This window comes from Gasterosteus aculeatus, chromosome 6 (assembly GCF_964276395.1).
Source record: "Gasterosteus aculeatus chromosome 6, fGasAcu3.hap1.1, whole genome shotgun sequence".
In the NCBI taxonomy this organism is placed as follows: Eukaryota; Metazoa; Chordata; class Actinopteri; order Perciformes; family Gasterosteidae; genus Gasterosteus; species Gasterosteus aculeatus.
The window spans coordinates 8,489,799-8,507,388 of NC_135693.1; the positions used below are offsets into that span (position 1 = coordinate 8,489,799).

A 17,590-nucleotide genomic window follows, 5' to 3' on the forward strand; every position below is an offset into this window, starting at 1 on the left:
AAAAAGAGTATTGTGCATACCGTAAATGTAGCTACCGCCCCCATTAGCTTGTTGTTCCCTACTTTTCTTTACGTCATATAAACGCGCCTGTAAAATCTAGAAATGCACACCCGTAGAAGCTACACGACGAAGGCATTACGGCAATGGCGTATACGGATAAAGATGTGTCGTCTCTCTATGTGATCTACTTTATTTACGTCACGCTCTAAACCGGAGTGGCTTTGACTCCCGTCTGACTGGTTGGGTTAGCGTTAGTTGTTCCTCTGGCTGACAGACTTGCAGCGTACACAACCGCAGCAGCTGATACTCGTCTATGATTACCAACAACTACACCGTCCGACTGGCTGGTTTCGTTTAGTAAGCCCCCGCGGTTGTTACCAGGAAGGTCGGCGTAAACCCACTTTGATGCAGGAACTGGCCGGCGGTCGTTAGTTTTTTTTACTTACACGCGTTAGAGAGCCTCCACCTGTTATTTGCTACATCGAGCGGTTAGCTAACGTCAAAACGCTACGGCGGACCATTAGCTCATACGAGCTAATAGCGTTACCTCCCCTCACCCCTGCTGCGTATCATAGCAAGGTAAGTTGTATCCTTATTTAACATTAAGCTGAGTTCATCTGTTTTCCAAGGGAAATGCGCTTGATCGTCCTCTACGTTCGCAGCAGCTAACCCGTTAGCAAACTTAATAACTTACTGTCAGAACCTCACGCGACTAAACCCGTCCCGTTAGGCCAACAAATCAACTGCCGTGTAGCCAAGGCAACAGCACGGCTACTCGCCAAGCAGCGTTAACTCGGGTTAACGCGAGGGATCCAACGCTGGTTACGGGGGGACGCGCACTGTGACATTCATTGCTGTTTTATGGGTTGCGACACTCGAGGCTCCGGCGCCGGACTGAAGTTCGCCTCCGTGTCCTCATGAGGCACTTTGGTGTTGTTTTCCGCACTGTTCCCATTCTACGAAGGGAAATTGATCTATCAGAATGTTCTTTATATATTCTATATATTCTCTTTGCTGTTTGGATCAATCAACTTGATGAGGTATTTGACAATTCATGTTTGTTTTTTATTCTTTTTTAAATAACCGCTCACTTAGCCGTAGGATTCACGCCGGCGTGTTTTGACACACCTTTTTTAGATCGGTCTCAAGGTGGTCTGCTGGACTCGTGGCCCGGTGACAGTTGGTGTGTTGTCGGGCTGCGAAGCGATGGACACCAGCGGGACACGTGATGTCCAGCAGCTTCGCGCTGGTTCTCTGGCAAATGGCAGCATCAGCCTGACACACTTCAGCTCATCATAGATCTCATACAATACTTACAAACTACACTAGTTTGACTCCAGTGAAGTCCATTTTTTCCCTTGCTGGAATTTGAGTTGGATTACGGGGTTTTTCCCCCTTCTACGATCAAAAGACGGTCGTTTCAGTAGTAAAATTCCTTTTACAAAGAGAGCCAATTGTAATTTATTACATTCATACAGCAGTTTTACTCATTTTGTGTGACTCATAGATGACAATTGCACTTGTGCTCTCTTTTAGAGTAATGGTCTAATATGATAAAGTGTCAGCCATGATTTGTCGTCCAAAACATTTTGGTATGATATTTTCTCTAGTTCTCATGTTGAATTTATAATACCTTTTTATTACGAATACTGATTATATACACATACATCTATGTGAGCAGGGAAAACCACTCCAACATTGAACCCTTTTCCTAATTCCTCCATTTCTTTAGTGAGTTTGTGTGTGGTCTTTCTTCCTGTGACGTGATTAGGGAACTTTATCGTCATGATCGGTGATCAAAGCTCAGACACTGAGCACTCGTCAATGATTTACAGGATAAAACCAACAAGGCTAATGTGTGCTAATGTGCATTATCAGCCCGTTAGCATTGCCTGAGAAAAGACACCAATTAGGCAAGTTTGGAACTTAACACAATGAAAAAGACTCTTATTTTAACAGCAATATATATTATATTTCAACAACTTCGTTGACACAGTGTCCACCTATTCTTGGTTATTTTTCTATTTGCTAATACACTTATCACCAACCTTTTAAAATGTGATAATGGAGACTTGGTGGGACACATTTATTGAGAGTGGGGTTATGAAGATAAAGTATTTAGACTTTGTTGTGAAAAGAATCTATGACATCTCGGTCAAAGGTTTCACAAGGTGATTGTACTGAACAAACAGTATTTCTGTCTGCCAGAGGTTTTTTTTGTTGGAACTGCAATGGAACACCTTTTGTTTTCAGTGGAATGGTAACATTATTTAATGTGGCTTGTATCGTTCTTCTTCAAGGCAGTGTTTATTTATTTTTATTTAACTGGTTACTCACATAATCACAGATAACATTTTGCACTAAAGGTTGGAATAAAACCGATAAAACTTCCCGTTGGCCCCCAGTGAGTCCCCGTCTTGTTTTAAATGTTTTTAGTTAGTGGGGAAAGCAAGGTAGACCATCAAGTTACAGCTGACATCATTCATAACCCATTTTTTTAAAGCATTGAACAAAGGCTGTACTTAGCTGGACACGGTCATGAATATGTTTGCAGTTGCTAGTTTGAACTTGATAACAGGACTCGCACCACCTCTCTGACTAACATATCGCTATTTCACAACAGGTAAACTTTTTTTAAGAAAATGTGAATGTAACAGAGCGGGACGTTTAAAGGAGAAAGCATCTGTGTTGTGCAGTTTCAGAGGCTAATTTCTCCATGGCTAAATATGGAGGTAGGGACACTTGCACTTAAAACGTTTGCATCTGCATTATCAGCATGACATGGACACACAGCGGCCTGCATGGGCTTGAATGAGCCATTGTATTTTCTTTTTCGCTTCTCTTTGTAGATGTTTGCCTCTGATATTGTTTGTCCAACTCGATAAAAACACATTAATTATTCCTGACAATTAGGCATACCGGTTTGTTTTTCTTGCTTAAGCTATAAAGCAGACTCCCCGTAGATGGAGTTTCAAATCAACAAGAATGGTCATTCTCCCCCGCTGCCTCCGTCTCTTTGATGTTTATTTGTATTTGGAGAATGTGTGCCAGACTGATGGTGCCATAGCAACTAGCATCAGGTGGAAAGGTGGCACCGTGTTTCTCTGCTGCTGAGTCACGCGCCCACGGTGCTGTTAGAAAGGCTTCTAGACATTGACTTGTTATAGGATCTAAATGAGCTCCAGTTAAAAACTAGTTTGCAATATTGGCTGTTACATCTATTTGCGTTTATAGTCATAGAATAATTTAGCAAAGTTAGCAGGTAGGAAAGGCTATATTCAAAAACTATACCCCCCCCCCCCATGTTTTATCAGGCCTTAATTATCCCTGGAAAATTGGATTCATATTTCATGCCTCCCAACTTTAATATTTAAGTTGTAGCTAAAGCCTTTAAACGTTGATTAGCATTCATAATCACTGTGATATTGCATTTTTAGCCAGAACAAAAAATGACTACAAATTTAAGCAGTTGTCCGAATGCATCATTCAGTTAAAAACACGTTTGTCTTTTTACAAGAAAGACATTTTAAGTAGAAACAAATGGCCACAAACACAAGTTTGAAAAACGGATCAGGACCTGGCAGACACAAATGCTATATTGAAAGAAACTTTATTTAAAAAGCACAAAGCTCATCTTTTAAGTCAGTCACACGGTCTGTTCTCATCCAACCAATATTCCCAATCAATCAAATTGAGGAGACTTTTTTTTGTCAGGTTATTTTGCATCTTAGTTCCTATTTTTCACAATGCGTGCTCTTCTAAGTTGTCAAAGAAAACCGTAACCGTCATATTGCAAATACCTATTAAACACTAAATGGAACTTACTAAAATGGAATGGCACCCACACCAGGATCTATCTGTAGAAGCACGCAATTAAAGGCTTGAGAATGATTACATATATAACCTCTGTAGTTTTCAACATTGACATTTGTTCTTTTCTTATTGCCTTTCCGGTTTAGTTATCTAACGACATAATGGCTCAACTCTTGGATTCCTGCGGCTTTCACAGACTTTTAATTTCAATATTGGGTTAATAAATAAAATCTCTACAAGTCATTTTCACCACACTGACAAGATATGCTGCACATGCTATGTGCCTCACAGCTCCTTACCAGGTGTTTATGGTTGAATATTATATTTATACACCAACACTGAACACTACTTGGCCTTCCAGCGATGAGGTGCACTGATTTTGTGAATGAATTAATAATAAGGCGCTCTTGTAATGTGATCTAGTGCTTTTGTAGATGTCGTGTTGAATGTTAAACGGTCCGAACCGTGGCAATGGGTCCGAGATGTGCAGCAGTGTTGCTGAAAGCACAGGGGGGTATGTTGTGTCCTCCTTGGGTTGAGACCGGTCCATTTGAACCCTGCGGTCTCTATCGGCTTATTGTTCAGCTCTGGCCGCGTCCCTCTCCAGTGATGTCACAGCATTCCAGGGAGCGGATAAATGAGTTAGTGTTAGGGCAGATGAGCAGCATCATGAATGTTGCCGGCAATAGTGGGTCGAAGAGCACAAGAATAGCAGTGCAACAGTGCAAACCCACTCTGCGCCACTCACCACAACACCTACATGCAAAGGTCCATTCAGTGGGAGCAATATGAATCCCTTTTCAACTGTGATGGGCCTTAGATCGGGTCCATTTTCAAAGGATGGAGAAGGTACCTCAGTGTTTTTTTCTGTCAATGGGTTTTTCCAGCCGCGTATGTGGTTACAGGTGATGATTGAATGGTCAGGCTTTCATCAAAGCAACCGCTGCCCTCGTATTTGCACAGGAGTTGAAATGGCAACTTAGTCAATTTTCTGACCAGGCGTCAGTGTATCACACTTGCTTTGTGTCGGAGCAGGAGAGAGGACCATCAGGAAATACTGTTACTCTGATTCTTTTACAACAGTCTGAAAGGAGTCCTCTTCTCCCGCTTAAGTGTTGGGTTCAGGATGTACTATTGATACATTTCTATTAGGACATCTTACTCCTCATACACTATTCATGCTCTGCCAGTGTTTTCCGCCAGGATACTTGAGGCTCCTCCTGAGGTTGACTGCTTGTTGTGTCTCACTGAAACTCCTCAGAGACTGGAAGGAACAGTGGAAAGTAACCGGCCACATCTCTAGAGCCCGACTCGCATTAGCGGTAGATACACACCGCTAACCTGTGACTCAGTGTAATACGAAGGGTGTCCTCCAACATTTTAGCCGCTTTTGGCACATTAGTTTGATCCACCAACCCAAACAGACTGCAGGGTTGAGTCACCGTTCTGATGGAAGCCCGAGACGTGCCGGTACGCTGCACCATCTTGTCAAACAAGTTCAGGCAACATGATCATCTGCTAAATGATGATGTACAGAAGGGCTGAATCCTACAAGCTAAATACCCAGCTGTTTGTCCAGGGGTTGAACTAAATGGGATGCAAAAGGAGACTGCATTTAGTATTCCAACCAATGCCGTGGCAGTGTTTATCTTTGTGGACTGGTTGGTGCTTTTTACCAAAACACCCAGGTGACCAACAAGGAACAGAAAGGGTTTGTGTTGTCATGCATGTGGTGAAAAGAAGCAGCATGTGACTATTGGGGACTGTGGACGTACCGCTGGAGGTTACTTCTCCCAAATTTTTCTCCATGATCGACTCATAGTGTGCGACAATGCAACCGTAATAACGTGCATGCTGTGTGTTCTAAGACTTTTTTCCCCTTTTCCTTACAGGCTGTCAACATGTTACAGTGAGTGATGCACCGAGTGCTGATAATAACAATGGCCATCTGGGGGGCGCAAGGATGCTCCAATTCAGAGAGCTGCCCGCCACCGCCGCCCAACATCACCTCAAAGGACTTCTGTTACTCGGCTCGAATTCGCAGTACAGTGCTCCAGGGTTTGCCCTTTGGGGGGGTTCCTACTGTTCTCGCCCTTGACTTCATGTGTTTCCTGGTGAGTCCTTTCTGTCAAGTGTTTTTAACTGATAAGCGCCTTTTTAAGACGTTTTTTTTACTCTTCTCAGCGTTCTAAATTGTGTCTGGAGGGGTTGACGGCATCTGTTTCTTGTGTACTTCTAGGGGCTGCTGGTTGTCTTCTCTTTCTTGAGAAAAGTAGCATGGGACTATGGACGCCTCGCTCTGGTGAACGACGCCGACAGGTAATTGGAAAACATTGACGCAAACTGAAAGGTCCAGTACTTTTTGGGGGTCATGAAAAACAATGACATCAAGCAAACATCCTGTGATATATCAACAGGTTTAAATTATATATGTTAAGTTCACAGTACAAAATATTTTTTGTGAGGAAAAAATAATTCATAGAATATTTTTTGTGAGAAAATGCCCGAGTGGTTTCCCACATGTACTGGAATAAAATAAATTATCTTTCAAGATAATTCTTGTAAAAACACGCCTCATTATCTTGATAACTGATCCTTGTGTGATGTCACAGTTGTAGGAGAAATAAAAGCATTCTTGCCCAGGTTTAGACAGGACTTTCTGTAGAGTGAGCGCAAGCAAGTCAGGAAGTGCACGTGTCTGAGAAGGAAGGCTGCTAACAAACTGTGGCTGCTGACCAATAGTGGATAATCTGCCAGAGAGAAGTCGTATCGGTCATTGGCAATCGGGTTGACTTCTGACAGAAGCAGGCATCACAAGGATGGTTCTCCATACGGGAAGTCGGTGTCGGCAGTTTCCTCTTTTGTAAGGGCAAACATACAGTTGCTCACAATGTCGTGCTCAGTCACTTCTTTGTTCACTTTGACATACAGTCCCAGTCAAAAGTTTAGACGCCTTTTCATCGAATGAGAAACATGTGTACTGTAGAAAGGCCAGAATCTTCTTCCAAATGGATTGACGTAGTTTGAGCCAAGAGCACTGCTCCTTTTCTAAACTGAGGAGTGATAAAGTCGCCTTTGACTGCACCCTTGAAGACGCCGTGCTCCATTACCTACATCCCCCTGCTGTGTCTGTGTGATGTCGCAGCTTCACTATTTTTGCAGCTGCATGCGAGCAGAGAACGGGGATGCAGCGTGGTGGGACGAGGGGGGTTGGCGCCTGGGAGACTTTTGTGAGGAAATGTAGTTTGTTCTCTCATGACACTGCGCTGACTTCAACGTCTCTTAGATTCTCATCCAAAAAAGGAATCGTTCAAAGACATGTTCCTTCTGCTCCAGCTATATACGCCGTGACTGTCATGAAAGGGTTATTATACCATTAGCCGTAGATGCACTTAAATGGATGTGTAATGTATACTAGGATAAATGGAAACCTTCATTGGTATGCCTGTGGTGTGAAGGGCCTTCCCAGTTCTTCTCTGAAACCAGCGCCCTTACTCGGCCAACAGGGCCGTTTCCTCTCAATTTGCTGAATGGCTTTGTTTTGCTTCTCTGTTCACCAGAAGAATGGATCAACATTACAGTCGCCTGGATGATCGGGAATAGTATGTTATCTCTACATCACATCGGCTCCTTGCCTTTTTTTTATTATCTTCTCTCCTTTTCCGACTGTGTAGTGAACTCATAACTCTCGTCCACTCTGCCCCGGCCGCCCTGGGTTTCTGCCTCTTTTTCACTTTTGGTGGTTTAGTGTTTTTTTCCCCTCCTCCTTCCAGGCGTTTCCCCAGTGCCATGCTCCTAATTATTCTCCCCCTCCATGTCACTCTCGTCTTTCCGCAGCCGTGTGTGCGCGCCTATCCTCTCTCGCTGTCCTAATCAGATCTGTGTGTGCTAATCTATGTATTGACCTCTTTTTATGAAGCGCGGACTTCTCAGCTCTGAGCGCACCTCACGAGCTGCCCGGGCAGGATGCTCACGGCGAGAGGTAACGCTTCCCCGTGGTTGTCCGTGTACAGGCCCTAACCGGGTGCAGTTGCAGTACATCCTGTCTACTAGAGCTAAGAGTTGCCATTCTGACTTGTCAAAGGAATGTGCTCGAGGAGGGCCGGTGGTGGATTACAGCCGCAGGCTCGCTCCTCATTCCTCAGAGATATCTGTGTCATCCTTTCCTGTAGTATCGGACACTGAACAGCTGGTGGAATTCCAGCATAGCCCGGGTCCCCCTCATATTTTCCATTAATTCTTACGTTGACATGACCTACATACAGTATCTAATAGAGTGTTGATGCTGTGTCATGTCCAGGACAACCTGAGGCTCTGCTGGACTCCTCACATCTGCCTCTTTATAATTCCTGGGGTTTCAGTTTCCTCTGTGAAGATTCTTTTCTGTAGAGCTTGGCCTACTAACCTTTTTATCACAACCTGTCCTCTGTCAGCGGTGGTGCTCTCAACCTGTGTGTAGGCTCCTAAAGCCGCATGAAATGCGTCTGCAGAGATTCTTCCGGTTGTTGACTTTAACTGACCCCAGTTGGAATTAACAGGGGAGAATCTCTTCAGTCCATTTCAGAGCTTGTGTTAGTCTGTTTGTGTGTTTTGTGATGTCAACTTTTCAATACTGAGGGTAATCCCACGTTGCAGAGACACAAAGACCCAACATCCCTGTGTAGTAGGTGGGGATGTTGGGTAGATGTGTGACATCATGCTCTGTGTTGTGTTTTCTCCCTACAGCGGTCCCTCTGGCATGACATCAGACATAACTGAGCGCTACGAGCGCCTCACTTCAGTGTCCAGCTCTGTGGACTTCGAACAGAGAGACACAGTAAGTGTGCCGTTTTTCTTACAGGGTTAAGTGTATGTTTCATGTTTTAATTATTACACCTTAAGTGCTCTGCTCTACTCTTTTTTTTTTTTTTAATTATTTTTTGTGTTCTTTTTCTTTTTAGGGCTTCTGCTCCTGGCTAACTGCCATTTTTCGCATCAAGTGAGTCACCCTACTAGTCACGTATAGGACAATTACAACGCATTTGCAAAATACTGGTTCAACACGTTTTTAATTGTTTTGCTTTCATTTGCAGTTGACGTTGTTAATGTAATCTCTCCACAGGGATGAAGAGATAAGGGAGAAGTGTGGCGAGGATGCCGTGCATTACTTGTCCTTTCAGCGCCACATCATTGGCCTGCTGGTCGTGGTCGGCGTCCTGTCTGTGGGCATCATCTTGCCTGTTAACTTCTCGGGAAACCTACTTGGTGAGTTGGTGATTTTAATTTACATCCAGGCGAGCCTTTTGAGAAATTCTGAAATTACTAGTATAATGTTTTGCTGTCAAAGTTCAACACGGCGGCTCTCTCCTGTCGTTTGGATTTTCACGAAAACGTCCTTCTCATAAATTAAAGTATGCAAAGCTTTGCAAACTTATTCAGCTGGTAGGTCCAAACAATCACTATTTTTTTAAGAATAAGAAACAAATGAGAACACATCAGGTAAATATGTTGATTTAGAGAAATATGCCACTTTATCCGTAAGTGGTTGTTATTGGAGCCTCGGGGCTGTCAAGTTTGAACTTTTATGGTCCTTCAAACTTCTTGCAACTACACTTTATTTGTTGGCCACCCTGACCGTTTCTCTTTGGACTATGGAGCAGTTGGAGCTGCAGGTGGGCAGCAGAACCCGACAAGTTGTGGCTGATGAGTGATTTTCTTGTTTCTTTTCTTTTTTTCCTCAGAAAACAATGCCTATAGTTTTGGGCGAACTACGATAGCAAATTTGAATGCAGAGTGAGTAATTATTTTACTCTTTTATTATGCACTGTACTTTGAAGCCTCAGTCTTCACTGTCTAATGCTGTCACAAAATCTTATTTCCTCAGTAATGCACTACTTTGGCTGCACACCATCTTTGCTTTTCTCTACCTGTTACTTACGGTGTACAGCATGCGACGGCACACCTCCAAGATGCACTACAAGGAGGATGACCTGGTGGGTGGCACGGCTTCACTAAATGGCTGTTTTTATACACTCCCTGAACACACACCGTTCTGGATTGTGTCGCTAATTACTTCCTTGTCTCCATTTCCATGCAGGTGAAACGCACTTTATTTGTCAATGGAATCTCCAAATATGCAGAGGAGTCAGAGATAAAGCAACACTTTCAGTAAGGCTCCACTGTTATGATCTCAGAATGCTTTAAGTCCAACCTCCAAAGGTGGTACAGTGCACTGCTCTGTCCACCCTGCAGAAAGCTGTGCAGTAACTATATTAAAGTGTATAACAGCCGTGCCTTTTCCTGTTAAAAGCAGCAGTCTTGTGCTGGCCCATATGGCTGGGATCACACAATGACGGGCCTATATGTGTAATTGTCCATAATAGACGCCAGATGAGCAGCATGCAAGTCATGTGTCAGCTGGTTGAAGACTGAGGATGGGGTGTTTGGCTCAAGTCCTACTGCCTAATGTTGTTATCTTTGCCCCTACACCGCAAAATTGACTTCCAAAGAAAAGAAGAAAGTCCTTTTTACGTTAATTGCTGTTGCGCTAATATATTTTTGGGGACTTACCAATGTTAATTTAACGTGTTAGAGCTACGTCAACTACTGTGCATCCACTTTGTTGTTGCACATGCTGTTAACATGTGTACTGCCTTTGACTGTCTCCCTCCCTGCTCTTCTCTCATAGGCTGGCGTATGAGAACTGTGTCGTACTGGAAGCACGTATATGCTACAATGTGGCCCGGCTGATGTACCTCAACTCGGAAAGGTATGTTTTATTGATACCTGCGTGAGTGTAAGTTTGCCCTTTCCTAGCATTTTAGAGATGTAGCTGTGATGGGCCTCATTGGCTCCAGGACCTGGGCTTGTTTCAGTGAAGTAGTCTGACACAGCTGACGTTTTGCGTGCAGGAAGAAGACCGAGCGGAGCAAGAAATTCTTCCTTGACTTGGTGGAAAAGGAGCATATTCCCACCATGATCAATCCAAAACCCTGCGGACACCTTTGCTGTTGCATCATCAAAGGCTGCGAGCAGGTCGGACACACTCCTGAATTGTATTTACAAACTCACGCTTACAGCATTTTGAGGGCGAGATAAAGTAGACATCAACCTCTTTTTACAGTCTAATTAGATACTGAATCAATATGTTGGTAATCAGATAAGCTATGCTACCTGCTCCCAGAGAAGACACCAAACCATATAATACCACAGCATTAGTTCACCTCACCTGAACATAATTTAGCCTTTGGGGGTTTTAGTTACAAAGCTCCTTGTGCTCACTTTTACAAAAATGGCTGTACTTTAACATTGCGATCAATTTTGTAGTACTGACAAAACATTAAAAAATTTCAGGTAGACACTGAAAATAGTTGAAAATCGCCAAACACCAAAATGGATCAAATGTACTCAAAATAATAATTGTATCCTCAGTGCCTTCAAAAGCTGTAGTGTATGTTGTATGATTTACATAATAATCACAATCTTGACCTTGTGTATTAAGTGATTTACTAACTGCAGTTTAGATCATAAAAAATCCCAGACTTTGACTTTGCTTCCCTTGTCCTCCACAGGAAGAGGCCGTGGGCTACTATACCAAGCTGGAGACCCAGCTAAAGGATGACTACAGGAAGGAGAGAGAGAAGGTTAACAGGAAACCCTTGGGAATGGCCTTCGTCACCTTCCAGAATGAATCCATAACTGCCACGTAAGCACATTTCCATGTGGTAGAATATGTGAAACCCGATCTGTGACAATTCACACATGATTTTAAATATCTTTTAATTTTTCTCATCAGAATCCTAAAAGACTTTAACGCTTGCAAGTGTCAAGGCTGTCAGTGTCGCCGGGAACCCAAAAGCTCTCCATTCAACGCCAAGCTCCACACACACAACTGGACTGTCAGCTACGCCCCTGATCCGCAAAATGTGTACTGGTAAGAACACACTCCGGTCACGCTTTGTGTCACAAATGGGCCGAATTGGGCAGATACGTCTTTGCAAAATAACAGTACTTGACGCAAAGACCCAAAGGGGATTTTCCAAAAGCACCCAGTTAATTAAATAATGCTGAGGAAGAATTTGGAAGATTTTGACTCTGTAGCTCTACTTAAGACTGTTTTTTCAGAGCAGCCGTATCAGTTTACTGGCCAGCTGTGTCCATAGCTGCGGGTCATCTGCCAGTGTGAATTTAACCGCTGCATGACCTTCATCCCACAGGGAGCACCTGTCAGTGGGAGGATTCCCCTGGTGGATCCGCTGCTTCATCATCAACCTTGTCCTCTTCCTCCTGCTCTTCTTCCTCACCACCCCGGCCATCATCATCTCCACAATGGACAAGTTCAATGTTACCAAACCAGTCGAGTACCTTAATGTGAGTGTTTATGTTTGCTTACCTTTTTCCTGTGGCCATTCGAGGCGTCCTCATCGATGTTCTTTACGACCCTGCCTGCTGTTGTGGATGCACAGGAATTCACCACTCAGTTATTGACCCAACGTGTCCGTGTCTATCTGATCCGTCCCGCAGAATCCAATCGTCACCCAGTTCTTCCCCACCCTCCTTCTGTGGTCCTTCTCCGCCTTACTGCCTACCATTGTCTACTATTCGGCCTTCTTTGAAGCCCATTGGACCCGGTACGGTTCACACTTTCTGCAGTCAACAATTATGCATCAGTCAATTTGTTTTTTTATTTACATTCCAGCTCTTGAGTGTGAGTGTGTAAATATTTTTCCACTGTCCTCACAGTTCAGGAGAGAACAGGACCACAATGCATAAATGCTACACTTTCTTGATCTTTATGGTCCTGTTGCTGCCTTCCCTTGGACTCAGCAGGTATGGAATGATCTGGATATTATTATTTTTGGTAGCCTAAATATTTGAGCTGATCCTTTCCTTGTATCTTTGCAGTTTGGATGTTTTCTTCCGCTGGCTTTTTGACCGAAGATTCTTGGCTGATGCCAAAGTGAGATTTGAGTGAGTATGGCGGTTTTACTGACGTTTACGTATAACTGTGTAGCTCTCCCAACGGAATGAAATGCAATGTGGTTGAAACGCACAATAAAATTGGTGTACGCTTTAATCCTTTTTCAAACTTCAATGTGAGTGTTGATGCGTGAGTGTTGAGTGACACTGACGGTTTCTTTGCTCTTTAGGTGCGTGTTTCTTCCTGACAATGGAGCCTTCTTCGTGAACTATGTCATTGCGTCTGCATTCATTGGTAACGCCATGGACCTGCTGAGGATCCCCGGCCTGCTAATGTACATGATCCGCCTCTGCTTGGCCCGCTCTGCAGCAGAGAGGAGGAACGTCAAGAGGGTTAGTGTGTCCCCTGCTTGCCAAGTTTACATCATTAATGGGTCCCATTAAGTCCTTAAGTCTTGGAACAAATTCTTCTTGTTATAACTGATCTCTAAAACAGCAATTCATTGTTACTAATTATGAACCTAAAGATCAAATAAACCATGACTGGCTTGATCTTAAATCAACTTCATGTGATGGGTATTGAAATGAAGATTCCGAAGCATTTGGGGTTTTCATTAATATCCTGTAACTGTATCTTCACAGCACCAAGCCTTTGAGTTCCAGTTCGGCGCAGCTTATGCCTGGATGATGTGTGTGTTCACCGTGGTAATGACCTACAGCATCACCTGCCCAATCATTGTCCCTTTTGGTGAGTGCTGCCATGTATTCCCCCAGGGTGGGGCGGGTCATTGAACAAGATAGTGTGCTTATTGAATTACCAAAGAGAGGGCAGGCAGCATTCAGTGGCTCTGTTCGCTGTGCAGAAGCTTATCAGCAGGTCTAATTGGATTAGTTCTGCTAACCGTTTTGTCTACCTTTCCTCTGCGCAGGGCTGATGTACATGCTGCTCAAACACCTCGCGGACCGGTACAACATGTACTACGCCTATCTGCCATCCAAACTGGACAAGAAGATCCACTCTGGAGCGGTCAACCAAGTGGTGGCAGCTCCGATTCTCTGCCTCTTTTGGCTCCTGTTCTTCTCCACCGTTCGCTCCGGTAAGACGAGGACTCCACCTACAGGCCACTTGCGTCCTAACGCGGCCCCACATTCATTTACGGCTTCTGCCGCTTTATCGTGAAGCACAAGCTCCTAATAAACAAGAGTCCCTCCATTTTCTCTCCCGCAGGGTTTTCAGCTGCCACGTCCATGTTCACGTTCGTAGTTTTGATCATCACAATCATCATCTGCCTGTCTCACGTCTGCTTCGGACACTTTAAGTATCTAAGTGCTCACAACTACAAGGTAACAATATTGACGTCCTCGTATTCATATTATTAATCTTACGTTTCCTAGAATCCGTGACCAAATAAACCACATTCAGCTGCTTGTGTTAAATGCATCTTTTCTGTTCTAGATTGACACCCAGGCGGTGGACGGCTTGGAGAACGGGCGTCCAGTGTGTGCTACTGCCGCCAACAAGGCAGCGGTATGTATTCAGCCATGTTTCTGTTATAAAAAATATGAGCCTCAATATCAAACATTGGCATTAAATATCTAATTTTGGTTTGCTGTTAATTGTGTTAACAGCAAAGTCAACAGCGTTGGTGTAGTTTATGTAAAAATGTCTAATTTAAATAGATAATCACAAATTAATCTAATCCTGCAAAAACGTTAATTGAATAAACCTTTTTGCTTTGAGCGGAACTTATCATGATTCTAAAATGGGTATCAAACTTTAACATTCTATCTGATTTTATTGTCTCCCCTACAGCAAATGTACATTGCTCAGGTACTTCAGGACCCAAATTTAGAGGAGGCTGGTTCAGGTAGCGGCGAGGACGATGGACAGGTTTCCTCGCAGGACGAGGAAATAATCAACGTGGAAAATGGCCTGAATGAGGACTTCCAGTCTGGGGAGGACAGCCTCATTGATAATGAGGTTCGACACTGATCTCCCTGGTTTCACTTGAGGAGTGCACTGAATATGTGAATTTAACTAGGAACTGAACCAACAGTTCTCCAAAGCATCTCAACCTCAATGGAGGGACTTGACACTAACATAAGCACAGTCTGTTAAGGATTGGATGGATAGTCGCTCAAGGACTCCTGCATTTTCTTCACTGGATCTCACCACATACTCTGGCTGTACACCTGCAGAGGGAATCTACTCTAACAATGCAAGGCCAGCAACATCCTTCTGCCCCAATATAGCTGAGGCACACCCCAAAAAAACGCACATGGACCGAAATGAGAAAGACACTAATGCACAATGAAGAATAGCTTGCCTTGTTTTGTAGGGGAAGTGATATTCTGTCTGTATGTCCTTTAAACGTTGTTGCCCTTGAAAGAGAGGACCTGTCCCATAAGCTCCATTTTTCACTAGCGTACGATAGTACAGCATGCCTACAAGTTCAAATGGTGGAGTTTTTTTTTTTTTTTTTTTTTAATAATCCTTTGTATTATTTCTGCACTAAATGCTTCCCCTAAATAAGCAGCGGAGACCAAGAGAGGAGTTGTCTGCTTGGTCTGTGCAGATGTGATCTCAAAACTGTTCTTCCAGTTCCATAAAAGCCTTTTTTATTCCCCGCTGTCACGAACACTCCTAGACACTGTACAGCTACAAAACTGTGGATCTCAAAAATAGCCTCTTTTGACATATTATGGCATGCTATTTATTTGTAGGCTTTGAATTTTAAAAGCCATCAAGCTTGATGCATCCGCGTGGAATTCGTACCTCGGCGCACTACATTGAATATGATCTTTTAGCCGTTCGGTCTCTGAGCCTCTGGGGGTGGAGGGGGAGGGGGGGAAGAGACTGCTGTTGGACTGCTGCTAGTGATGCGTCTCCCAGTAGGGGACGTTCTTGTACAACTGGTGCAGGAGGATCGGAGGCCCGGAGCCTGCCGGTCCTTCAGTGCTGCTCAAAGGCTAGAGGGAACGGCTTCTTGGGCGGGGGGGGGTTCTGGGTCAGCTTCATGTGATGCTCATGTGACGGGTTCTCTTTATCTGTTTTCCTTGGTTCGTATCTTTGTTATGTTTACGTCATTATGTAGAGATTTTGAAATTTGGCATTCGGGTCGATGGCTACGGATAGTTTTGAGACTCTTTCCGGGTCCCTTCCATTCTCGTCATGTAGCGATCTGCTCCGATGGTCATCGAGCATTGCAACGGATTCCCATTTGACATTACTCAAGTTGCAGATTGTCTGACTCAAATTGTGCAATATTGGTGATAACGGATCCGATAGGCAAGGCCACTTGAGAGAGTTACTCCAGTGGAGGACGTCCACATCTACATTGAACCTTAAGTTTAGGCTACTGAATATTACATATTTCTATGCCCTTGTCATTTAAATCAAAAATGGAATATAAATGAATTATGTTCGTTCTTGACTTGTTATGAAGTAATTAAATTTACCCCCATAATTGTGCAAATCCACCTGTAAGACGGAGCAATAGTATTGTACAATAATTCATCGAGCTGCCTCTGTCATATGAGCAGCTCCTTTTCAAGTACCAGGAGTATTAAGACAGAAAGACTTACTTAAAAAATACGAATAAAAGTACAAAATCATGATGGGACACAAAGTGCCCACACAGAAATGACCTGATTCAGAATCGATCAAGCTTCATGTTACTGTCATTTGATTTTTCCCTTGGTCAGGAGGACACTATGATTTTCCCCGTTGAACATAAAAAAAAAAAAGGTTGTTGGTGGACGAGTGATGCAGACAAATGACCACTACAGTCCATCGCTGTGGACCAGTGATGTTTTCGGGCCATATTATTGCTCATGTATTATCCTGCTGCTCAGAGAACTATTGTATGAAATGTGCACTAATCTTCCTTGCACTCGTATGATTGACAGAAGGGCACGCCGCCTGTGGATGTAATGATGACAATGGTGAACCTAAACTCCATAATGTATCCATGGCTACAGTCGACCACGTGTGGGTTCATTATTATGGTACTAACAAGAGAATTGTTTGACGCCATTGAGTCTGGTGCTCTTTAGTCATGATGGGGTGATTTTCTTTTTCTTTTCTTTTTTTTCCCTCTGATTGCTTTGAATATCTGAACAAATCCTGTCAAAATAACACCCATGGTCCATCTCTGAGTGGGAGATACTTAAACGTCTCACGTTGTCTAACAACTCGTGTTTAAACGCAGAATGTAGGTTCATTCCATATCTTTTTGGTAAGTTGCTATAGAAATGGCGTGATTGCTGTATTTAAACAGCCTCAAAGGACAGTTCACTAGCTAAAAAATATGTTTTGTGCTTATAATTTATTTACAAATCTTACTGGTGTCCAGTCTTTTGAGAACATGATCTACATTTGTCGGTCTGATGGTTGCAATGATTTCCAGTAGTCTTTTTCTAACTGCTCATGATGGATATTTTATTTTAGTTTATCTTAAGATCTGTATAGATTGTTTTTGTAAACAGCCAAGCACTTTCTAAAATAAGTTCTCCGCTTGTTTCTACAATGTGCTCAGAAAGGGTAGTAAAATGTATTTGTCTCAAATCTGTGCATAGCTAGAATGTGATTGTTTGTGTGCTTAAGTCTTTTTTATAGTTTTACATTTTTCTAGATAGGAAGAGTAACTATAGAAGATCTCAGCATTTGACCGTGTCATTTTATTATTTTTTCCAAAAGGGCCATCAGTACAACAGATATATTGTATCCTCATCCCCAGCCCCAGCTCTTTGAACAATAAATCTGTGTTTAATCATGTTCATTGACGACAAGCGTTTCTTTTTAGTCACTTGAACCCATTAACTAATACATTTTTCTTTCTCTCTCAAAGACAATGGAACATTTATTACAACACACTCC

General features: G+C 43.2%; 1 protein-coding gene across 5 annotated transcripts; it reads left to right on the forward strand.

The window, feature by feature from the left end:
• Positions 1–39: 39 nt before the first annotated feature.
• Positions 40–17,488, forward strand: LOC120820504 (mechanosensitive cation channel TMEM63B). 5 transcript variants are annotated; one of them, XM_040178358.2, is made up of 25 exons: positions 40–579; positions 5,706–5,927; positions 6,053–6,132; positions 7,374–7,415; positions 7,733–7,795; positions 8,539–8,629; positions 8,754–8,791; positions 8,915–9,057; positions 9,534–9,585; positions 9,677–9,785; positions 9,890–9,960; positions 10,481–10,561; positions 10,704–10,827; positions 11,364–11,497; positions 11,588–11,725; positions 12,009–12,162; positions 12,316–12,422; positions 12,535–12,621; positions 12,697–12,762; positions 12,942–13,104; positions 13,354–13,459; positions 13,641–13,808; positions 13,940–14,055; positions 14,168–14,239; positions 14,525–17,488. In XM_040178358.2, the coding sequence occupies exons 2-25, from the start codon at positions 5,730–5,732 to the stop codon at positions 14,702–14,704; spliced, it is 2,583 nt and encodes an 860-aa protein (XP_040034292.1). In that variant the 5' UTR covers positions 40–579; positions 5,706–5,729; the 3' UTR covers positions 14,705–17,488. The 5 variants fall into 5 exon arrangements, with proteins under 5 accessions (XP_040034292.1, XP_040034295.1, XP_040034294.1 ...); XM_040178360.2 differs by having other exon boundaries at positions 76–579; positions 7,377–7,415; XM_040178361.2 differs by lacking the exon at positions 7,733–7,795.
• Positions 17,489–17,590: the final 102 nt, after the last annotated feature.

What these genes read in the sequence shown, in the direction of transcription:
- LOC120820504 (XM_040178358.2), top strand. Translation starts at nt 5,730, where the DNA reads ATGCACCGAGTGCTGATAATAACAATGGCCATCTGGGGGGCGCAAGGA. An exon ending in GATCCGCAAAATGTGTACTG is followed by an intron (nt 11,726 to 12,008) that starts GTAAGAACACAC and finishes TTCATCCCACAG; the next exon opens with GGAGCACCTGTCAGTGGGAG. An exon ending in TTTGAAGCCCATTGGACCCG is followed by an intron (nt 12,423 to 12,534) that starts GTACGGTTCACA and finishes CTGTCCTCACAG; the next exon opens with TTCAGGAGAGAACAGGACCA.